The sequence below is a fragment of the Nyctereutes procyonoides genome, unplaced genomic scaffold, assembly GCF_905146905.1.
Source record: "Nyctereutes procyonoides isolate TBG_1078 unplaced genomic scaffold, NYPRO_anot_genome, whole genome shotgun sequence".
In the NCBI taxonomy this organism is placed as follows: domain Eukaryota; kingdom Metazoa; phylum Chordata; class Mammalia; order Carnivora; family Canidae; genus Nyctereutes; species Nyctereutes procyonoides.
In genome coordinates this window covers 6460727-6485652 of record NW_026575051.1, presented here as the reverse complement: position 1 = coordinate 6485652, position 24926 = coordinate 6460727, and the positions used below count along the sequence as shown (strand labels likewise).

The window sequence follows — 24926 nt, the reverse complement described above, 5'->3', positions numbered from 1 at the left end:
ATGAACAGACTTAACTAGGTCCACCCATGCTTAAGACATGTTCTTCAGAGACCCTTCCTCTTGCCCTAAGGTTATCCTCTTGCTCAACCGTAACACAAACATCACTCGATCTGAACAGCTATGGTAAAATGGAGGGTGCTGGTATCTATAGCAATCAGGGCCCAAGGCCTAGCAAACTATGCGCCAATACTAATTCCTCACCCTGCCCCTGGAAGCAGCTAATGGGTGGGAAAGGGAAGCAAAGGACATCCTCAGGCAGAGAAGGCCTGGGTGAGGGGCCAAGCCCCCGAGGCTGCTGCCACAGAGCTGCCCTGGCCTACCCCACCCTCCCACCCCAGGGTCCAGGTCAAACCGCTGGTTAAAGTGCTGCTCCCGCACGTCGCTGCCGTTCAGCACGAGGACGTCAAGGATGTGGATGGCACTAATCTTCCGCTGGGCCTTCCCCTAGAAGGATAAGTACACTGCCCACCTGGCCAGGCACTGGCCTGGGGCCCACTCTGCCCACTATGGCATGCTGGCCTCCATTCTACTTCTAGCCGAGGAAGGGAAAGACTCTAAACAGGGTATTTCTCTTGCCTTCCCAGCTCATTCTCAGCACCACACTGGCCCAGACTTCTAGCAGAGATCTGAGGCTCCAGGGGATGAGCCCCTGGGGCTCAGTGAGAGGCGGCTGCCATGGCGCTCCAGCCGGGGCCTAGCTTCCCAATCCTGTCAACTGTTCCCACAGACTGTTCTGAAAGTCACCTGTTTGGCTGTAATGGCCAAAGCTCAAGGGGTCCCTGGTAAAAACAAAATCAGCAGCCAAAAAATACCCAGCAGGCCCACTGGGGCCCTCGATGCCCACAGATGATGGAGATCCCTCTTACACACATGAAGACTGTGGTCCTTCCTACCTGAACATATCAGAGTTTAGAGCAACTACTGGAGGAGAAGGAATCATTATAAAGCCTTCCCCCAGCTCTGGGCCCTGTTTAGTACCACATACAAGGTAACCCAGTTAACTCAGGAGGAGCTTAGCTATACAGCTTAGCTGGCAGGACCAGACACGTGAACAGAACCACCTCTGACCTCCCCTTTCAGCTCATGGACGATCTCCACCGACAGCAGAGTATCCCGGGGTAGCTCCGTCTTCAGGTCCAGCTTGACCCAGCGATCTGACTGGCGGCCATCCCACGTGTAAATCTGAGACTTCTAGGGCAGAAAGAAACGGCCCCATCAGGCAGGCATGGAGAGCAAGGGCTGAGAGGCTCAGTTCTCAGAAGGGCTCTTAGTTGGCAGCTATAAGCTGACAGGGCTGGGAAATGTCAGCAGAAAATGTCTAGAAGAGACTAGCCAGTTCTACTTCAGCAACAGGGATCTGGTGGTCTTGGTGGTCGGGAACAGGCCCAGGGCACCATTCCAAAGGACTACATCCATGATGAGTGGCCCTCAGGAAAGATCAAGCTTGGGACATCTCTGAGATGAGCTTGCAGAAGGGTCCAGCAAGCTGGGGAGGGAGGGCAGCAGTAGAAAGATAAAGTGTGAGAGAACGCAGTAAGGGAACAGAGATAAAGCCCCACAGAGATACAACACAGAGTGGAAAGACAAGAGCAATCATAACTTTACCCAATTAAGATACAGAACTGCCAACGCTTGGGGTGCCTGGGTGGCTCAGGCAATTAAGCGGCTGACTCTGTTTCTGCTCAGGTCATGATCTCAGGGTCATGATATTGTTGGGCTCAGCCCTGGGTGTGGAGCCTGCTTGAGATTCTCTATCCCCCCTACCCATCCCTGCCCTTCACTCACACACATGCCCTCTCAAAAAAATTTAAAAATTGCCAAGGTTTTCCCTCATCTTAGACTCCAAGGGCTCCAGAGCAAGATGAGATGATGAGGGAAGCACTGCAAAGAAATGGCTGCATGGATTCAAGCCACATTAGCCTACTGACCATCCTGCTAGCCTGGGAAGCTTAATATCACAAGAAAAGGAGCAATGCAGAGATGATTAGGCAAATGTGTGAATAAATGAAAAACTAAATGGATGAATGACACCTGGCTAACTCAGAGGAAGAAAGGAAGTGAAGCTTTAAGAAATACCTTTCCTGGGATCTAAGCCTCGGCTCCCTGGCGCTAAGAGAACATGCACTAAGTGTGGCAGGCAGCTGTCCAGACTCCCACAAACATAGACCAAGGCTCTACCATCCCAACTACTTGATAGGAAGCCAGCAGCAGACTCACCCCCAGGCCGATGAGGAACTTCTGCTCACTGCCAGACACCATGCAGCGGTAGTCCAGCACTGGACGGATCTTCTCCAGGGTTTTGGAGGTGAGCAGCGTGGGCTTATAGCTGAAGATGTCAATCTCAGTGCCCTGCAGCCCCAGGTCAGAGAAAACATGGCTGAGTTGGGGGAAGGGACAGGCGCTCAGTATGGGAGGGGGCAGGCCGGGAGAGGCGAGGGACAGGAAGCACTTGCTAAAACATGCCCCCCTGCACCCCCTGCTCTACCTAACCATGCATTAACTGGGATCTAATTCCATCTGCTTGGAATGTTCCTTTTAAGACCTATTAGGAGAGGCTGGGAAGGGAAAGAACACTGAGTCCCTGAGTACAGATCAATTTACCAGAGCTATAAGGAAATGTCACCAGAATATAAAAGCCACCCCTTCAATCAAACTGAAGGTGAGGACTCATCAGTAGTTCTGATCAGTAGGTCTGAGGATGGTTAAATGACCTCTCCACCCCACTCAGGAAAATGTACATATGCTACTCTTTTGAGGTCATCTTGAACCACATTCTCCAGTCCTTGACCTCACAAAACCAGCACAATGGCCCACAATCTGGGCCAGATTTAAATGAAGCTCACAGAAAAGCTGGAAGTCAGGTGATAAAAAAAGAACAGAGCCCAAGAATTCCAAGGACCAGCTTACCAGAAACACAACGGGAGTCTAGGGTTAGGCTAGCCCCACTGTGGAGCTCCCCTGGCAGCCCCTCTTGGCCCTCTGCCCAGCTCCCCTGCCTGAGATCATCCCACATTTGTCTCCCCTGTAGGCAAATCTCATGTGACCCTGAAGTTGCCAGGGAGTGCCAGCCAGCCCCACCCTTTGTGCAAGGAGGAATGCTGAGCACATCACCAACATCACATCTTCAGACAACCCGATGGGCACTTGGGGAACTCAAAACCCTACACCAAAGGTTCCCACCTATGGTGGCCTCAACCCAGGCCCTCAGAGCCTGGGAGGTACCTGCACAAGCCCTACGGAGACCAGGCATCTGGGAGATCTCAGCCATACCTTCCACATCTAAAGTTAGGCCTAACTTTTTATTTTTACCAGATACCAAACTTACCTGGATTAGCTCAAAGAACTTAGATTTGGGGTCTGAGGAAGAAGGAGCAACTCGAGCCTGGTCTGGGATCTGAAAGGAGACGGCAAAGAGCTTTGATTTTCAAATGCACTTTCCACGAAGGCTGTGTGGGAGCATAAGCAGGTGAGGGGATCGGTCCAGACAGGGGAGGAGGCAATGGCACCTAAAAAAGGACGCTAGAAAGCAGGAGATGGATGTGGATAATCCAGTCACCACCCCAAAGCAGGCCCTGAGGCTGCACACCACAGAGGCCACTTCCTTCTCTCTGAGGTTCTTGTGCACAGTGTTACTGTAAAAGCCCCAACAGCAAAATGAAGCCTGGTCACCCAGCACCCTTGTCCTTTTTGACCCAACTGCAAGACTACACTGACAGTGAAAGAGCCAAGAAGGTAACTCCTGACAATGCTGAGAAGTCCAGCTCTGGAACGTCATGAGGGTAGGCAGACGGTTTCACACAAGGGAGACCCTAAGGTCTCTACAGCCTCCCTGTCCTGGAGCAACAATGGGTTGGGGAGATGCTCACCCCCCAAAGTCGAAGGCACTCTTTCCGGATCTCTGCCTGCCGAGGCTCACTCAGGGTCCTGGGAAAATGAAGCCAACAAGTGATTAAAACCTCCAAGAGGTGCACCCCTCAGAACCCCAGAGAGTGGAAGCCCACGTGAATAAACACGTGCATCCACACACAGAGCCCACGCTGCCCTCAGCCTAGGATGCTAACAATACTCACATAGCTCTGCCCCTTAAAGATGGGAACTCACTTGTTTTACACAAAATGAGATCACTTCCCCTCCCCACAGCAAAGGGAAGGAAGACTATCCTTCTGATCACCCTGGATGCCAGAATTCCCCATACAACCTTCTCCCAACTACCCATCAGTACTTCCTGGCTCCTCTCTGCTGATACAGGCCACATTAAGTCCATCCCAGTGGATGTCACTCTGCCCCAGGAAGCTGAATCAGCTTCTGCTCACCCCCTACCAAGGGACTGGTTTTCCTGGACCAGTCCTATCTCCCTTCTTTTGATCTCTCTTTAGTCTGTGTCCCCCAACATTATATATTCCATTCATACTATGCCACTCAACATCCTCTAATGCCCTATTAATAACTCTTCTTGTATCTTTTTCCTGGGTTATTCTTCTCTGCCCAAACAGAAAGTCTTTGAGGGCAAGGTTCTTGCCATATACTTCTCTGGCATGTTTCACAGACCACAGCAGAATATAAGATAAAAGAGCAGATGTTTTAAAATTAAGTTTGTTGAAATAAATGAAGAGCTTAGGGGGAGGAGCAAAATGAAAAGATCTTCCCTTGAAATAGGTGAATTCTGGGGAGTGGGCAACACTCACGTGTCTTGAACAAAGGCATGGATTTTGGCCAGAGCTTTGATCTGCAGACTGCAGTGGCTAGAGAGAGAGAGAGAGAGAGAGGAAAAATGATTTAATTTCAGAAGGATTACCAAAAGGACAGCCAAAAAATATCAAAAAAGAGAAGTTCAGCCAGCGCATCTGTATTTGGGGGAGAGGGGTTGGACGACGGAAAGAGAACTCCTTCGACCACACCCAAAGTTACCGTTACATGGGGCCTGCTGAAGGCTTACAATAAAGCAGAACTGAGTCAAGCCCTCCAGACACTCAGCTCCCAAGTTCTGCTAAAAGTAAAGTTCTGATCCCATCCTTAAAAATATGAAAGCAGTAGTGAACTAATTCTAAATAAAGCAACAACAAAATCCAGACCCAGTTCAACTGCAGACTAAACCCACCTATACTAACAGCTGCCCTTTCTACTTTAATCCCCAATGTTCTTTTACACACAATGTCTGGCATTAAATGAAAAAGCATGTGACATGTGATAAAGCAAGAAAATGTGACCAACTACAAAGCGGGTGAACAATTCAACAGCATAATAAGACCCAGAAAATGGTCGGAATCTTGGAATTATCAGACCAAGCCCTTAAAATAACTGGAAAACATGTTAAGGAATCTAGCAGAAAAGATGTACAATGCACATGTAAAATAAAGAATTTTAGCAGAGATACAGAAACCACATTTCTAAAAAGCAAAGATTCTAGAAATAAAATATATGATAACAGAGATGAAGAATGATTTTGATGGGCTTATCAGTAGACTGAAAACAGCAAAGGAAAGAATCAGTGAACTTGGGAACTGAAACATTAAGAGAGAAAAAAGTGAAAAAAACACACCAGCACTGAAGCTCTATAGGACAATAGCAAACAGTTTAACACAAATAAGTAGAGCCTCAGAAACAGAAAAAAAAATAGGACAAAAATACTGACAAGATAATAGCCAAGAATTTTCCCAAACTGATAACAATGAAATCAATCTACAGATCCAATGTCAGAGAACCCCAAGCAGAATTAATACAAAGAAAACCATACATAAACACATCATAGTCAACATGCTGAAAACAAAGATAAAGGGAAAATCTTGAAAGCAGTCAGAGGAAAAAGGACACATGGCATGCACAAAACAGTAAGAATAATGACTGACTTTTCATCAGAAACAAGGCAGACAGAGAACAATGGAACTTTATCTTTCAAGTGCTGAAATAGAAACATGGCCAACCTCAAATTCTATATCCAATGAAAATATCCTTCAAAGATGAAAGGGAAATGCACTTCCAAAGACAAAGCCGAAGGAATTACTCCAGCATACTTGCCCAACAAAAATAGACTAAAAGAAATTCTTTGGGCCAGAGAGAAATGATTCCAAATAGAAACCTGGGTCTGCGGGAATGAAGAACACCAGAACAGGTAAGTAGGTCAGTAGATATCAAGGAACTTAAAAAAAAAAAAAGTTTTAATTACATATATAGGCATACCTTGTTTTATTACTCCTCACACATTACTGCACTTCACATATAATGCATCTTTTACAAACTGCAGGTTTGTGGCAACCTTGTGTCAAGCAGATCTATTGGTATCATTTTCCCAACAGCATTTGCTCACTTCAGGTCTCCATGTCACATTTTGGTAATTCTCACAATATCTCAAACTTTTTAATTTTTATTATATTTGTTATGGTGATCTGTGATCAGTGAACTTAGGGGCCCGAAGATGTGACTGAATTGCTATAAAACTCGAACAGATGAGAAGTTGCTTCTCACGGAAAAGCAAAGAAAGTTGTTTCTTGCGACAGAATCTACTCCTGGTGAAGATTGTGAAGATTGTTGAAATGACAACAAAGGATTTAGGATTTTACATAAATTTAGTTGATAAAGCAGTGGTAGGGTCTGAGAGGACTGACCCAATTTTGAAAGCAGCTCTGTTGATAAAATGTTATCAAACAACATCACATGCTACATAGAAACTGTTCATGAAAGGAAGAGTCATTCAATGTGGCAAATGTCACTGTTGTCTTATTTTTTAAGAAACTGCCACAGCCACACCAACCTTCAGTAACCACCACCCTGATCAGTCAGCAGCTATCAGCACTTAGGCAAGACCCTGCACCAGCAAAAAGATTGCAACTTGCTGAAAGCCCTGACAATGCTCAGCATTTTTTTAGCAATAAAATTTTTTTAAAGATTTTATTTATTTATTTGACAAGAGAGCGAGCGAGCATAAGCAAGGGGAGCAGCAGGCAGAAGGAGAGCGAGAAGCAGACTCCCCACTAAGCAGGGCTCAATCCCAGGACCCTGGGATCATGACCTGAGCTGAAGGCAGATGCCCAACTGACGGAGTCACTCAGGCATCCTACAATAAAGTATTTTTGAATTAAGATTTGTACATTGCTTTTTGTACATAATGCTATTATACACTTAACAGACTATATTACAGTGTAAACATAACTTTAGATGCGTTGGGAGACAACAAAACTAATTTGTCTTGCTCTATTGCAATATTCACCTTATTGCAGTGGTCTAGAACCAAACCCACAGTATCTCCAAAATATGCCTGTACAGGCATGTGTACATTTAAATCTCTTTAAAAGACACTATGGACTTTACAGTTTAAAATAAAAATAATAGCAAGGTAAAGTAGGCTTTAATATGAAGTAAGAACATAAAGGCAGGACTGTAAATGCATATTTACTATGGTAAGGTTCTTATTTTTTTTTTAAGATTTTATTTATTTATGAAAAAGGGCGGGGGGCAGAGACACAGGCAGAGGGAGAAGCAGGCTCCATGCAGGGAGCCTGATATGGGACTCGATCCTGGGTCTCCAGGATCACACCCTGGGCTGCAGGCGGCGCCAAACCGCTGCGCCACCGGGGCTGCCCAGGTTCTTACATTGTTCATGAAGCAGAATACTTTTTGAAGGTAAAGCATGATAAAGATGCATACTGTAATCTCCGAAGCAGCTAAAACATAACAGGTATTTAAAAAAAAACCCAAGGAGATACAAAGGCATTTTAAAAAATGCCAAACTTTCCCCCCAAAAAAGGGTGGGAAGAGGAAAAGAGAAACAAAAAGAAAACAGGATAAACAGAAATCAAACAACCAAGACAGAGGATTTAAATCCAAACATATCAATAATTATATTCCATGTAACTATACTAAACACTCTAATTAAAAGGCAGAGACTGTCACATTGGATAAGAAGGTAAGACCCAACATATGTTATTTACAAAGACAAAGACAGGTTGAAAATAAAAGGGACATAAAAAGACAAACCAAGCAAATACTAAGCAAAAGAAAGCTAATGTAGCTATATTAATACCAGACAAGGCAGACTTCAAAACAAAGAGTATTGCTAAAAAAGGATATTTCATAATGACAAAAGGTCAATTGATGAAGAATAACAGAATACAGATCTAGAGACTAATATCTCTCATGAACACAAACTCAATAAAATATTAGTAAAATCAAATATAGCAATATAGGAGGATGATACTCATAATCAAAGTATATCCAAAAATGCAAGATTTGTTTACCATTTCAAAAATCACTCAATGTAATTCACTGTATTAATGGAATAAAGAAAAATACAATTTCTATAGATACAGAAAAGTATTTGACAGAATTAAACATCCATTTATGATAAAAACTCTAAACAAACTCAGAATAAAACTGTCAACCTGATAAAGGACTCTCTAAACAAACTTACTAACACCATACTTAATGAATGATTAAACACTTTTTACTTAAAATGAAGAATAAGGCAAGACTGTCTGCTTTTATCACTTCAATTCAACAACAAACTGGAGGAATTAGTGCACTAAGACAAGAAAAAAAAAACAAAAAACAGAACTACCATATGATCCAGCAATTCCACCTGTGGGTATTTATCCAAAAGAACTGAAATCAGAATCTTGAAAAGGTATCAGTACTCCCATGTTCACTGTAGCACTATGCACAATAGCCAACATGCAGAAGCAACCTAAATGTCCACTGACAGAGAATAAAGAAAATGTGATAATACATGCACGATAGAGTATTTTAAAAATTTTTTTATCTTAAAAAAAAAATTTATCTTAAGTAAACTCCATACCACATGTACGGTTCAAACTCACAACTCCAAGATCAAGAGTCATATACTTACTGAGCCAACCACAGGCACTCCTTTACATACAATGAAGTATTATTCCAACTAAAAATAAATTAAGCAACATGAGACAACATGAATGAATCTTGGGGACATCATGCTAAGTGAAATAGTCATTGAAAGACAAATACTGCATGATTCCAATTATATAAGGTATCTAAAATAGTCCAATTCATAGAACCAATAAGTAAATTAAGCATTCTCACAGGATACAGTCAGTACACAAAAATCAATTGTATTTCCACACACTAGCAATGAACTAGAAAATGCCATTTTAAACATACTACTTACAATACATCCAAATGCACAAAATTCTTAAGGATAAATTTAGCAAAAGATGTGTAAGACCTCTATACTACAAACTATAAAATACTGCTGGGGAGACATCAAGGAAACTAAATAAATGGCTAGCTTTTAAATTTATTGATATAAAGATTTAATATTGTTAAGATGTTAATTTTTGCCAAATTGATTCATAACCTCAATGTACTCTCCATCAACACTCCAGCAGGCTTTTTGCAGGAATTGACAAATTCTAAAATTTACATAGAACTACAAAAAACCCCTGGACTAGCTTACAGTCTTGGGCGGGAAAAAAAAAAAATCAATGCTGGAGAATATATACTACCTGACCTCAAAGTATCTTGTTTCAAGGTACAGTCATCACCTACAGAGAATATGGCAAAAGACAAACAGATGGACAGAACAGAACAGAGCCCTCTAGATATAATCAGTTGCACATACATATTTATAGTCAAATAATTTTCAACAAGAGGGCCAAACCAGTTAAATGGAAAAAGCAAAGTATTTTTAACAAACAATGCTGGAACTATCTATAAGGAAAAAGAAAGAACCTCGATTCCTACCATCACACCACATGAAGAAATTTATTTCAGGTAGACTACAGACCTAAACGAATGAAACTTCTAGATGAAAAGAGGAAAGTATTTTCCGGATTTTAGTATAGGCCAAGACTGTTTAGGGGAAAAAAAAAAATCACTAACAAAAAGAAAAAAATTGATAAGTTGAATTTCATCATCAAAATTTAAAAGTTCTAGGCATCCCAACTGAAAGAAAAGTAAAATTATCTCAGTTCACAGATAACATGACCTTTTATGCAAAAAACCCTAAAGTTTCCACCAAAAACTATTATAATAAGCAAATTTAGCTAACTTGCAGGATACAAAATCAACACACCAAACCAGTCATTTCTATACACTAATAATGAGAATTCTGAAAAGGATTAAGAAAACAACTCCACATACAACAGTGTCAAAAAGAATAAAATATTAGGAATAAATTAAAGAAGTATAAAGAGAGACAGAGCAATGGAACGGAATAGAGAGCCCAGAAATAAACCCTTGCATATATGATCAAATGATTTTCAACTAGGGTACCAAGACCATTCTATGATGAAAGAACAATCATTTCAACAAGTGGGTTGGGAAAACTGGATATCTACATGCAAAGAATGAAGCTGGAGTTAATACAAAAATTAACTCAAAATGGATCAGAGACCTAAACAGAAAAGCTAAAACTATAAAACTCTTAGAAGAAAACATAGCAAAAAGCTTCATGATGTTGGATTCAATCATGATTTCCTGAGTATTACATTAAAAGCATAAGCAATAAAAGAAAAAATAAATTGAACTTATCAAATTAAAAACTGTACATTCAATGACATAATACAGGGGGAAAAAAGAATGAAAAAATTCAAATCATTTATCTGATGAGGGATTAATATCCAGAATATATAAAGAACGCCTATAATTCAACAATGAAAAACAAACCAATTTAAAAATAGGCAAAGAGGGATCCCTGGGTGGCGCAGCGGTTTAGCGCCTGCCTTTGGCCCAGGGCGCGATCCTGGAGACCCGGGATCGAATCCCATGTCCGTCTCCCAGTGCATGGAGCCTGCTTCTCCCTCTATCTGTGTCTCTGCCTCTCTCTCTCTCTCTGTGTGTGGCTATCATAAATAAAAAATAAAAAAAGCTTTTAAAAAAAATAAAAATAGGCAAAGAACTAGAATAGGCATTTCTCCAAAGATATACAAACAGACCAATATAAATATATGCACAGTATCATTAGACATTAGGGAAATGCAAGTCAAAACTACAATGAGATACCATTTCACACCCATTAGGATGGCTATTATAAAAAAGACAAAAAAACAAAACAAAAAACAAAACAAAACAAAACAAAAAAAAAAACAGAGAGAGAGAGAATAACAGGTGTTGATAAGGATGTGGAGAAATTGGAACCCTGGAGCATTATTGGTGGGATTGTGAAATGGGGCAGGTGCCATGAAAAACAGTATGGCAGTTCTTCAGTAGCTTCATCATTTAAGCAGAATTACCACATGATCTAACAATTCCATTTCTTGGTGTATACACAAAAGAAGTGAAAGCAGCGGCTCAAACAGCAATATTTGCTGTTTGCACACCAATATTCAGAGGAGTATTATTCACAACAGCTAAAATGTGGGAACAATCCAAATGTTCAACAACAGATGAATGGATAAACAAAATGTGATATATATATATATAGGGAATATTATTTAGCCCTGAAAGGATTGAAATTCTGACACCTGCTACAACATGATGAACCCTGAAAACATGCTAAGTGAAATAAGTCAAACACAAAAGAAAAAACAATGTATGATTCCACTTACATGAGGTACCTAGAAGAGCAAATTCATAGAGCTAGAAAGTATAATAGAGATTACCAGGGGCTTTGAGGTGGTATAAATGGAGAGTTATTGTTTAACTACAGAGTTTCTGTTTTGGATGATTAAAACATTCTGGAAATATACAGTGATGATGGTTCTACAACCGTATGAATGACTAAATGCCACTGAATTATACACTTTAAAAAGGGTCAAAATGGTAAACTATTTTATGTATATTTTACCACAATAAAAAAAAATGATTAAAAAATTTTTTTAACTTCTGCTTATCAAAAGATACCATTAAGAAAATGAATAGGCAAGTCACATATTAGGACAAAATATTCACAACACATTATTTGAAACCAGACTTGTATTCAAAATATAGAAAGTGCCCCCATAATTTAATAAAAGGACAAATCAATTTTTAAAAGGTCTAAAGATTTGAAGAGACACATCAAAATAGAAATATACAAACAGCCAATAAACACATGAAAAGAGGTTGAACATCATTAGCCATCACAGAAATACAAATCAAAACCGTAACAGATACCACCTTACAGAATGACTATTATCAAAAAGAAAAGAAATATCACGTGCTAGTGAGGATGTGGAGAAAAGGGAATCCTTGCGCAGTGGTAGGAATGTAAATTAGTGTACCCACTATGAAAAACCACAGAGTTTTCTCAAAAAATTAAAATAATTACTACCACAGTCCAGCAATTCTACTTCTAGTATCCAAAGAAAACAAAAACACTGATTTGAAAAGACATATGTGCCCCTAGGTTCATCACATTATTATTTACAACAGCCAACATATGGAAGCAAGCTAAATGTCCATCAATAGATGAATGGATAAAGAAGATGCATGTATATACAATGAAGTATTACTTGGCCATAAAAAGAATGAAATCTTATAATCTGCAACAATAAGGATGGATCTAGAGGCTTATTATGCTATGTGAAATAAATCAGACACAGAAAGACAAAACCATGACTTCACTTATATGGGGAATTGAAAAAACAAAACAAATGAACAGATACAAACAAAACAGAAACAGACTTACAGATACAGAGAACAAACTAATGGTTGCCAGAGGGGAAGGAGTAGGGGGGATGAACAAAATAGGTGAAGGGGATTAAGAGGTACAATCTTCCAGCTAGATCAATAAGACACAGGAATATAAAGTAGACCATAAGGAACATAGTTAATAACATTGTAACAACAATGGTGACAGATGGTAACTAGACTTATGGTAGTGAACATTTCATGTATGTATATAAATACTGAATCACTATGTTCTACACCTAAAACTAATACAATATTCAATTTTAAAAATATACAAAAAAAGGATGTCTGCGTGGCTCAGTGGCTGGGTGTCTGCCTTTGGCTCAGGTTGTGATCCAGGGGCCTGGGACTGAGTCCCACAATGGGACCCTTGCAGGAAGCTTGCTTCTCCCTCTGTCTATGTGTCTGCCTCTCTCTGTCTCTCTCATAAGTAAATAAATAAAATCTCAAAAAATAAAATAAAATAAATAAAATAAAAATAAAAATATACAAAAAAATAAAACCACAATGGTATAACACTACACCCCCACCAGAATGGCTAAAATGACAAAGACTAACAATATCAAATGTTGGCAAAGATGTAAAGCAATCAGAATTCTCATACTCTGTTGGAGGATTTATAAACTGGTACAAGCACTTTAGAAAACTGTATGGCAAAAAAAAATAAAATAAAATAAAAAAAAAAAAAAGAAAACTGTATGGCATTATTAAAAAGTTAAATATACACCTAACCTATGACCTAGAATTTCTGTTCTTGGATATTTAAGAAAAATGAAAACATCTGTCCATCAAAAGCCCTGCACAAGAATGTTTTTAGCAGCTTTATTCATAACAGCCCCAAACTAAAAATATCATTAAGTGTCCATCAAAAGAATAATAAATTTGGTATGCTCATATTATGGAATACTACTCAGCAATAAAAAGGAACAAACAAATCCCACATGAAAGAATCTCAAAAACACTATGGTAAGGAGAAAAAAAAAAAAAAAACAGACACAAAAGTGTCTATGATTCCATTTATACAAAGTTCTAGAATAGACAAGACTGATTTATGATGATGAAAATAAGAGTGGTTATTTTAGGCTTGATGGATAGGGGCACAAAGAAATTTTCTGAGGTTACAGTAATGTTGTTGTTCATAAAATGAAATGTAGGCTACATGGATATATACATTTGTCAAATATGACTGAAGTGTTTACATAAGATCTGAATTTCAATTATGGAATTCTACATTGATCCTTTTAAAAAAGAAAGAAAACCGATTCATTATAGGACTTTTAAATACTGCACTATTGGGAGCACTGAGAAGTCCAGTTGTGCAACATATCCACACACACTCATAGCAGGTGGCAGCACAGTTCAGCAAAAAAGAAGTCCAGAAATATTACAAAGCCCTGGTTTTGCTGACTCTAGGCCAGTTCACACCTGTTTCCTCGCATATAACATGAAGCTCAGTATCTGCTCCAGTTTGGTATCTGGCATTACCATCAAGATGAGAGCGTTGTTGACAGTACCGTGGAAAGTTAAAATACTGTAGGATGATGGTAAATGGGTAAAGACTACCTCTCCTGTAATTCTCCAGGGCCACCTATACCTTCTCTGGGAGACAGGACTCTACACCCTTAGAAATGACCCTTCCAATACCTGTTTTGCCCCATGAGAAAGCACTTGGTGATTCAGTGCTACTATACAACACTCCAACATACCTCAAAAACTTTTCTCTAAGGCTTGACCACTTAGAAAACTCAGCCAACTGTCACAACTTTAAATTATTACAATCACTACAAAATTATTTCAAGGGTAGGGGGAATCAAAGGTTTAAAACAAAACAACACTTCATTCAGATCACCCATCTGGGAAATTTATGAACTGGCAAAAAAGCTTTAATATTAGAAACTTCCAAAGTATGCCGCATACTTGCTTCCTAGCCATCTCCTGTCTCCAAACAGGGAGCTTCAGAAGGCAACAACCATGACAGCCTTTCACAAACAGAAGCAATTAAAGAGTAGTTACTCCTGCCTCCAGGAACACAGGACAAGGCTGCTCTCTATCAGAGTTCACTATCATACTCAGGTTCCCATGGGCAGGGCTGTGACAACCAGGTTCCCAACAGCCACCCCAGGGACAGAGCAAGGAAGAAGGACGAAGTGTCAAAATCCCAGAGAGTCCTGGAACAAGCAGATCAATCCTAGTTGCCAATTTTTTATGACTGACAAAGTGATACCAAGAGCCAGTCATTCAGTTCTTCATCCTCTAGTCTTCCTTGATACCCCAGTGGTGTCAGCAAAAAACACCTGGTTTGCTTACCTCTCATTGGACCGTATCATGTAGTCAGTAAATTCGTGGTCTCCCTTGATCACCTCCAAAGGGACCACAAGGTTGACATCAGAATCGGTGTTCTGCAGCTGATTGAGTTTAATATTGACTGAGAAGAGGTAATCCCGCACGTCATCGATGCCCACCTTCAGGCCCTTGCACACGACATACCTGGCAGAGAACACCATGTCAGTCCACTGAGCAAGGGCTTCTCTCCCACATTCATCCTCCCCAAACTCCTTGCTGAGCCATAAAGCTCAACAGCCTTAAGTCTATGCACAAAGAACAGCACAGACTCTGCTGCAAAAGTTCAATTCAATTCCTTCCTTCTTATGCTGGGCTGTATTTCTACTCTCTGTGGCAGCGGTTCCCAAATGCCCTATGCCAGGCTGGCTGCATCACCATCACTAGGGAGTCTGGTAAATTATAGACCTAATTAACTGTGGGATTCTCCAGCAATGGAACCCAATAATCTATATTTTAACATAAGCCATCTAGCAATTAAGACTGGCCACATCTTCTCTCACATCATGCATGATGTGTACTGTGTCACTACTAGGATAGCAATAGTGCCTCTGGTTGGCAGCCCCTTTACCCTTCAGGCCCATGTCCCTTCAGGTGCCGCTTCTTTTGGTCACCTTCTTCCTGGACCAAGCTAAGGATCCCCCACAAAGTGTGAAGAACAAGGCTCGTAGAGAAGGAGGCAGAAGCTGAACTGGCACATCACAGAACCATTAAGATCTGAATCCTGACTCCTATCGACTCTAATAACTTCCTTAAAATCAGGGTTTTAATGTAAGCTTGAGTAGTTACACCATAGAGGTGCATCAAAATTTGCTGTTCTAACATTTAGTCAACTAGTCTGATTAAAGTGGAGAGGAAGGCCTCACCTCTCTGAGTTGGCAGGACGGCTGGTAATTGGCTTAAAGAGACACACTCGTTCAAAGCAGCAGTACAGCAGGTAGATGAGCCCCACACTGAACGGTGTGAAAAGGTCAAAGGTTTTACAGATGAAGTGGCCTCCTAGATTAGAGCAAAAACACCAACAGTAGTCAGCGGGTTCTATCCCAGGAGGTGGTAAGGTAATCTCAGGGAGTAAATGTGACAAAACCAGGGACCCACCAGTTGGGCCCATTATAAAGAGGCAATTTAAGGGGGGAGATTCAGCTTTAAAGGGGAATTTGGCGATTCTATCGCACTTACTTCTCTATATTCCTTGTTTAACCACCTGTCAACTAATATAAACAGTTTTTTAGTTTGTTTTACTCCTAAGCCTTGTACATGCTCTTGTCCAATAGGGCCTCTAATGGGTCCTAGGCTGAGGAAACATCACCTGTTCGGACCACGGACAGGGCCATGAGGAACTGACAGAGCAGCAGCTGCTTGCTGAGGATCTCTTGCAGGTTCTCCTGCCCCTCCACTGAGAACCCCTGCAATGAGAGTATAAGAATTGGAGTAGGAAAGAAAAGTGATGAGGACTTCACTCATCCCTACCCTACAAGTGTTTTCATTGATTTCCACCATCTGACTGATAAAGATACGGCTCAGTGTTTAAATTATTTTGGCATGGTCATATGGCACCTCATGGATGAAGCTAGAACAAGGATCCAGGCCTGACTACTAGAACAGTGCCGCTCTTCTGCTCCATCACTCAGAGGAGATAGAACCAAGTCTACCTTTCCGAAGAGATGGTCCAAAAAATTTTAAAACCCATGGGGGAAAACAAAACAAAACAAACAAACAAAACCCCATGGGGAAATCCAGGGGGAAAGTAAAGGAGGACAGAGGGAAAATACTGGCTGGTCACAGGCCAACTACAACATAGGAAACAAAATACCCTGGTCAGTCCAAGACCCAGAGAGGGGTATGAATACTCTGCTTGGGCTTACTCAGCCACCGTGCTGACCACTGAACAGGCCCCAGTGTGGTGACAGGAGTAAAGTTAACACAACTCTACCAGTCACAGCGATTTCTCTCTCTGTTGACCAAAACTCCCTTCCTATCTCAGGACTCTCCCTCCAGCCTGCAGGCTCTCTGGCCAGGGTGTTTGTTCAAATATGCCCTGCTATTCCTGAAGTGGCCTCCATCCCTGTGAGATGCCAGCAAGGGGCAGAGAGCCAAGCTCACAGAGAAGTCAAGGAGGCCAGTGGCTGGAGGAGGAGGGAGAGGAAAGTTATTGTTTACTAGCTACAGAGTTCCAATTTCACAAAAAGAAAAAAAGCAAGGAAATCCGTCTCATGAAAATGTGAACATACTTAACGCTATTGAGCTATGTACTTAAAAACAGCTGAGATGGTACACTGTATGTTTTTTATCACAATAATTTTTTTTTCTTTTTTCTTTTTTTTTTTAATTTTTATTTGTTTATGATAGTCACAGAGAGAGAAAGAGAGAGAGGCAGAGACATAGGCAGAGGGAGAAGCAGGCTCCATGCACCGGGAGCCTGATGTGGGATTCGATCCCGGGTCTCCAGGATCGCGCCCTGGGCCAAAGGCAGGCGCCAAACCGCTGCGCCACCCAGGGATCCCCACAATAATTTTCTTAAAAAAAGTATAAGAGGCTGACCTCTGTTAAGCTGGCTCCAGCCAGATCAAGTCTCTCTCACTCAGTCCCAGAAATGTAACAGCTAAAGGACTCAGAATCAAAAATTGTTTAGCAATGCCCTTTTTATAAATTTATAGATGTTTCCCAAAATGCATGTCTATTTGTAGAGTCAATTAAACGGGGGGGGGGGGGCATCTGGCTGGCTCAGTGGTTGAGCATCTGCCTTTGGCTCAGGTCGTGATCCTGGGGTCCTGTAATCAAGTCCCGTATGAGGCTCCCTGCAAGGAGCCTCCTTCTCCCTCTGCCTATGTCTCTGTCTCTCTCTCTCTCTCTCTGTCTCTGTCTCTCATGAATAAATAAAATCTTTTTTTTTCTAATAAATAAAATCTTTTTAAAAAACAACAAAAAAAGGCCAAGTCTCCAGTCTATGTTGCCTAAGCAGAAAGACAACACTTGAGTTTGCACTCTGGCTGCCACATGGCACCTCAAGTGCCTCCAAGCATTATCGGGCCCCCACATCTACTGAGCTGGAGTAGCCCCTCCCTCTTCTTCCCCTAGGCCTGTCTCTCCATTGTTCCCTGCTGTGCATAATGCTTTGGTAAACCAGGGCATCTTCAGATCCTGACATCCAGCACATTCCTTCACCTTTCCACATGATTACTGCTTGAGAGGCCACCCAAGGAGCTCTAGAGGCTCTTCTCAATTCTAGCCATGTGACCCTGGAGCAATTGCCATATTCTCGGTCCTTCTTAGAATAAGTGGTGCCTCACTCCAGAAAAGACCACCCACAGCATCAGATTGCTAGGTGAGAAAGCTACAGTAGGATGTCCTAAGTAACTCCAGCAGCTGCCTAAAGAACAAGGCTCCCTGAATATTCACTTCAGTCCAACCACTGACAGAGCCTCCTGTGGATTCCCTTGAGCTGCTGCCTTTGGTTATGTGGTCATTTGTCAGCCATCCAGAGGCTCAGGAGCTTAAGGACAGCCTCTACCAGGAGCCACGCCCAGGTGACAAATGATGGAAATATTCTTCCCAATCCATTTTGCCTAGCCCATCTTAGTCATAGTTCTCCCCTAGCATTTCTCATCAAGGTCCTCTGAGAAAGTAAGCGAAGAAGGGCCACCAAGCAAAGGTGTCCAAAACATTACAACGTTGACGAAAGTATCATTGAAAATATGTGCAAAAAGAATAAAAACATACATCATACATCCCTACTATCTGAACAGTGAGCTACCACGATCTGGGGCAGCAAAGGACCAAATAAAAAAGCTTCTAACAAGATAAATACCTAAAGCATCACCCTATGGAGAGATCACTTACCCCATCGGCCATCAGAAAGTGGACGCCCTTGCGATCTGTGTTATCTAGGACAAAATTCCGAAAAGCAGTGATGTTCTCTGGGCGGGTAATATCTCCATCTCCATCGATCCCACCCTCACCTGATAGGACACAAGATTCACAGTTAGCTCATCTGCCCTGTGTGTCTCAGGGGCTGGGGCACAAGCTCTCTGGGGTTGTGAACACACGTTCTCCTCAAGGACCAAGAGAAAAGGCCCTGTGAGGAGCAACCCACTATCAGCATCTATCCTGCAGAGCTGCCTTGCAGTGACGGACCAACAGGCAAAAACAGGGCCCTGCTGTAATAAAGCAGAATTCAAAAAGAGTTATCAACTGAAACACAGGTTCTTCCTCTTCAAGACTAAAATTGTGTTTAAAGCATCTACATTTAGGAACTGATATCAATTTTTAACTAAGAACTGTTACAAAAAAACTTGAGATTTGCTGCCAAATCACAGCAATCAAGAAAGAGTGGAGGGGACTGCTGTGGCGCTGTCTGTTACCCAGCGCATTCCACACGCGGTGCACGGTGCCGGAGACAGGCATGGGGTTTGTACTGGTTAATAACCCTGCCAATTCTAAGCTGGAGATCAGGCAATTTCATTATCTCCTGTCACCACAAGAGAAGAAAAGAGGATTTAATATGGTTTTGATGAGAGTTTGCCTAGTGGAGTGTTTAACCTGCATCCTCCAGGCCTGGGATAAAAAGGGACAGTCTAGAGGAAACCAAGACCTTCACGACATAATCTGGGAACCCCAGTCCGAGAGACCTGGTAAAGAAAACATTCTCAGGGGATAATAACTGCTTCTGATCTCAAGTCCCCACAGAGGATCATTTCTCATCACCACCAGTACCCTCCTCCTTCATGTCCCTACCATAATAGGGTTCGAAGAGCTCACTGGACGCCGAGTAGAAGTCCTCCAGTTTGAAGTCATTTGGGCCCTTCAGAGTCATTCCAAAGCCCTTTGCGTGCCACTTCTTCCTCCACAGCACATACTCCGAGAAACCGCCTGGGCCTGCGCAGACGTCAGCAAAGTAGAGAAGCTCAGCTTCCCGGTCCTTTACCAGTGGTTTCTGCAAAGGCAAGTGGAGGACAGGGGAGGAAGGGAAAAAGTCTGGCTCAATGGGGAACAGGAAGGAGAATGCAGGGGGAGTAAAATGAGCCTTTCAGCAAACATAACGCAGAGCTCCCACCGAGGCCACAACACCCAGGATATGATCTCCTATGGTCATCACCCTCTGGAGTTGCCTATCCCTACCTCAAAATACCCCTAATGCTTTTCAAGCATAGGGTCTACCTCAGACTTATAATAAAAGCATCTTAATAGGAATCTGAGTATGCATTTTTATTTCTCAGTCTTTTCCTTACCAAATCCTGCCTTTCAAGAGTCCTACTGAGCAGAATAGATGCTGCATCCCCCACTTACAGACAGGGAAATAAAAGACACCAAGACACAATGCAACCGGTTCACAGTCTGTGTGCAGCAAAGCTACATGAGAATCCAATCAGCCTGGCTGCTGGACTCAGGTCTTCCTATCCAGAGCCTGAGGGGCTCTAACATCTCCCCCTCCTAGTCACAGGGTCTACCTTTCAAACCACAGCCTTTGCTTCCCTTCTCCCCCTCCTTCTTGGCTCTCCCTATTCTTTTCCAATTCACTTTTTATTTTGGAATAATTTTAGGTTTACAGAAAAGTTGCAAAGACCAAGTTCTCATATACCCTTCATCCAGATTCCAATTTTGTTGACATCTTGCATGGCCATTTGTCAAAAATAAGAAACCAACATTGGTACACTGCTATTAACTGAATTCAACTTGATTCAGATTTCACTAGTCTTTGTTTTGTTTCAGAATCCAATCCAAGTAATCACAGTGCATTGAGTCTCCCCTTTTTGCACTCCCTTCTGCCTTTAATCCTCTGCTAGCCAGGACATGGGGCAGTGGTGCAGAGGATGGAGGCTGACAGGCAGAGGGCAAAGGAAATGCTGGTGTGTAGACTCCAGACAGCCCCCAGAGTACCCACCCACCTCAGGAATAACTAAATTACAATAATCATTTGAATTGTTGCTGGGTTTTGGTCACTCCAGTACCTTTTAACTCTTAACCTGAAATTTATGCTGGACCCAATACTGTGTCTAAGGCAGAGGGGATATACCATCTGCACTGGTGACAAGAAGTTGAGCTCTAGAGCAGGTAACTACAGAGGTCCCCGAGGAACACCCAGCATCTAGAAGGAGCTTAGTTAGCTCAGCCTTCCCTCTCCACAGGTTTGTAATGGCTGAGTACCTGTCCAGAGTTCTGCAACTGCTAGATAAAGACCAGAAAGCTTTAGGAGAGACAGTTTTAAGAAAGAAATGGAAAATACTAATGTTCACAATCCAGCCACTTTCTGGGTTAAAAAGGGCCATGCCTCTGATGATAGCTACCCAGCTTTATCAAAACAGTGAAGAAGTCTCGAGAAACTGACTTTAGCTAAAAATAAACTTTGTCATCCTATGACAAGCCCACCCAGGTACAGCTGAGATATATCAGTTCTTTCTCTTCTTCACCAATCTAGTCCAGTATTCTTTGTTCCCGAGCCATCAATTATTCATATTTTTGGATTATATTCATTTGCACACACAAAAAAAGACCTAACAGCATTTGCTGAGAACATAATGTAGCATTTTTGAGGCAGTATAGTGGGGATGAGGCAGGGATCACAAGTTTAAGGCCTACACATACTGGAAGGAGGAAAAACAATGTTCCTTACCACTAGCCATGCCCTAGCCCCAGGCTCTAGGCTCTACGGGGAGCCACTGGCCCACAGGAAGACTGGGCAAGAAAGGAAAATGAATCAATGAAAGAATCTCACTTCCAAAAAGAGGGCATAAGTATGCATAAGTATGATCTCATTCTGTAATTTCCAGACATGTGGCCCTCACAGGTCATGGCCAGAAGGTCTTTTCAGAGAAAGGACAGCTGGAGTTCTCACCTCTGCCACTTACTGGCTATGCGCTTAAGGGCAGCATACAATTTACGCCTTTAAGCTTGAGCTCTCTCAACTGTAAACTGGGACTAATGTAGGCTCTCCAGGCTGTTGTAGGATTAAAGTACCATATGTCAAAGATGTTTATAAACTGTAAGTACTGAACAAACATAAGATGATACAATATTCAACTGGATCAACTTCCTTGGAGTCAAAACTCTTGTCCTTTTCCATCTTCTTCCTTTTCCAATGTCTCATGTAGTACTCCAGGCTCAATGGGCACTTTTTAAGTGCTTCCTAATTCCCTCTATGATACCACCACAACTCAGAGACCCACATTCAATTTTTGTCTTCTGTTAGGCTTCACAGACAATGTTTACCTACTTCAGCAATATTCCCAGGCACACAAAGCCTGCACATAATGTTATGGTTTATTATATGCTAGCATATACCTAAAGAATCTAAACTCCCTTCTTTTCCTTGTCTCTTCCAGTTTGTATTTACAGTTTGTTTCCCTACCTAGTCTCTCTTCTTTTACCACAACCCACAGAACCAGAATGCCAGTGAAAAACCTCGTCGTCCCATCCACCTCCCACCTCCCCATACCTGCCCAAGCTTCAATTTCTCAATGCTCTTATTCCAAAATTTGCCTGATCCAAGAGTCACTGAGACCCTAGCAAACCCAGGTGTGTGTCTGGGCCCTCGGTCACTTCCATCTCTGCTGGTGACTGCTCTAGAGCATCTTGACTCGCCTGGAAAACACACCAAGCCTACTGGGCTTGGCGGTCACTCTGGACCTCAGGGAGAAGAAAACACTAGGGGCTGGAAAGAAATCACTTTTTATAGTGGAGTGTAGAGAAACATCTCTGAAAAGGCAATTTTCCATGGCCACTAACAATCAATTCAGGTCAAGAAGGTGCCTGAAGCATTACAAACACAGCTGCCTTTTCCTATGTAACGAACATCTCCACCCTTGACCTGAATGGTACAACCCTGGTGCCCATTTCATTTTCCTGACAGCAAAAGACAATAACCAGATACCAGCTGCTGGAGGCATTTATACTCAAAAGCCCAAAATGATGCTGTGACTTCCCAGCAGCTTGACAGAGCTCCACTGCCAGGCAGGGGTTTAAAGGAAATCATTTGGAGCTCAGAAAATTAAAGCAACATTATATCAACCTAATTTTCTCAAGATGCTAATTCCTAGAGCCCTTTTGCACTGCCTGCTGGTCCTAGAGAACAGTGAGGGAGGCCTGGGAGAGAGAAATGAATATAGGCTAGAGGGGTCCACATGCCAGTTTTGCCAGCATGGAGGGAGGCAGTTAGGGAGGTAGAACTGAAACATGAAAGAACTTAGAAAATAAGTTCCTTTAGCAGGTGGATAATCAGGGGGTCTAGTGGAAGGAGAGTGAGTGAAGCAGAAACAGGTTTGGGAACAGCTGGCTCCTGGCCCTTCACTGTCAAAGAGAACTAACTTTCTAGGACTGAGTAAAAATGCTTTGAAACCCTGAAGGGAACGCTAGAATGAAATTTCCTTTCTTCTTTCTCTATCATTATGGTGTGTCTGTGTTCAGAGAAACGAGAGGTAGCAGAGTAGAAAATCATTTTGCTCTACCACTTCTTGAGAAGGGGCAAAATCTAATAATTATGATCCCACACAAAGCTGATTCAGAAAGGCAGAAAGGGAAAGTGGCCACATTTGAAATCACAGGTCTTAGAACTGGATCAGATCTTAAGGGCCTCTGGTCCCACCCCAATCCTCTGACAGGTTAGTAGGGCTAATTTCAGGGATGAGGCAACTGAGGCCCAAAGAAGGGAAGAACTTAAGTGACACCACCTACAATGTAAGTGCTGTACTTCCTGCCTCACAATCCCTCACTGAACACCACAGCCTAGATTTTCAGACACGATACTGATTTTAAATACATCAGTGAAAGGATCCAGATGCCTACATTTCATTCAATACTCACATTTCCCCAAGCACTCCCTTCTCATACCAGAAAGGGCACCCCAATCAGATGATGTCACAAATTTGAATTTGAAAAACAAGCTCATTGTAAGGACTACATACTCACCCTGGCAACAACTGGCCTCTACAGAAGGGCTTTACAAACATCCTCACCTTGCACCCTTACCAGTTCTTGAACTCACCAAAACGTCCAGAACCTAAGTGCCATGAGGGAAGAGATCACGTCTATCTCATTCAAAATTATATTCCTAGTGCCTGGCACAAAGTGGGAGCTGGATAAATACATGTTAAATGGAGCAGGAGGGCCCAGGCTCTATCTCATACACTCCCCTCTCTGTTCCCTACACCTATAGATGTCACAACAGCTGATTTTGCCCAGAAATGTCCCTTTGCCACTGTTGCAAGCCCTGCTCTCTCCACCTGGGGCAAGCAGCAGGATCTGCAAAGCTGGAGGCTAGAGCTCTGGGCCTGAAGCCCTCGAGACAACTGCTTACTGGACCATCCCTGGGACCATAGGAAGCACCATGGGACCTAATTTGAGGAACTCAAAGCAAAATCTCTGTCAAAGAGCAGGAATACTCTACTAGCATCGCACAAATGGCAATTTCTGGGCCACTGAAGCTTAAAGCCATTTAGGGCTATGAATTCAGACACAGAATCTTGTTCTCACCCCACAAGAGTCCCGTGGATTTGTAAACATGTGATCAAACACAAAATCCATGTTAGCCATCTTCATTGCTGCCCTGCAATAAAGACAGAAAAGCGCAACTCAGTATACTAGATGTATGGAAAGCTGAGGCTCAGACAAAGAAATGGAACAGTGCATGTCAGGGGAGAGGACAGGTAGGGAATGTCAGCAAACCTGTTTAGGAAGAACACTCCTCGGATCATCTCGTAGGGATTGGCCCGGGTCCGAGCTCGCCGCATCTCCTCTCCATCCAGGACATCAAACACACTCTGCCCAGAGAGAATCAGAACCTCAAGGTGAGCACCACCCTCCAGGATGGGACAGGGGTCTTAAGAGCTTGAGGAGTGCAATTCAGCCCTCGAAAGAGCTACTATACTGCTGCATCCCAACTCTGAAATGACCAGTTGTGTGACCCTAGACAAATTGCTCAACACTCTCTCAACCACTTCACCTGTAAAGTGGTTAAAAAAAAATAAATAAAATGTAATTAGATCCTGTAGAGTAAGTGGTTAATAAATGGCACCTGT

At 42.4% G+C, this 24926-nt stretch overlaps 1 protein-coding gene across 3 annotated transcripts in view; it reads right to left on the bottom strand.

Annotated features, from left to right (window-relative positions):
• Positions 1 to 24926, bottom strand: part of CMTR1 (cap methyltransferase 1) — a 53389-nt gene that overhangs the window by 9128 nt on the left and 19335 nt on the right. For 2 of the 3 annotated variants that reach the window (XR_008665046.1, XM_055329809.1), the window contains exons 7-19: positions 24574 to 24668; positions 24382 to 24454; positions 19651 to 19849; positions 18757 to 18875; positions 16226 to 16322; positions 15783 to 15915; positions 14884 to 15063; positions 4686 to 4742; positions 3867 to 3924; positions 3326 to 3394; positions 2218 to 2349; positions 1069 to 1191; positions 353 to 444 (exon numbers count right to left, since the gene is read on the bottom strand). Coding sequence is in view for 2 of the 3 variants with exons in the window: in XM_055329809.1 (XP_055185784.1) it covers positions 353 to 444; positions 1069 to 1191; positions 2218 to 2349; positions 3326 to 3394; positions 3867 to 3924; positions 4686 to 4742; positions 14884 to 15063; positions 15783 to 15915; positions 16226 to 16322; positions 18757 to 18875; positions 19651 to 19849; positions 24382 to 24454; positions 24574 to 24668 (1427 nt within the window). In the remaining variant the exon portion in view is untranslated. The remainder of the gene's footprint in view (positions 1 to 352; positions 445 to 1068; positions 1192 to 2217; positions 2350 to 3325; positions 3395 to 3866; positions 3925 to 4685; positions 4743 to 14883; positions 15064 to 15782; positions 15916 to 16225; positions 16323 to 18756; positions 18876 to 19650; positions 19850 to 24381; positions 24455 to 24573; positions 24669 to 24926) is intronic. The other variant, XM_055329810.1, reaches the window with a different exon arrangement.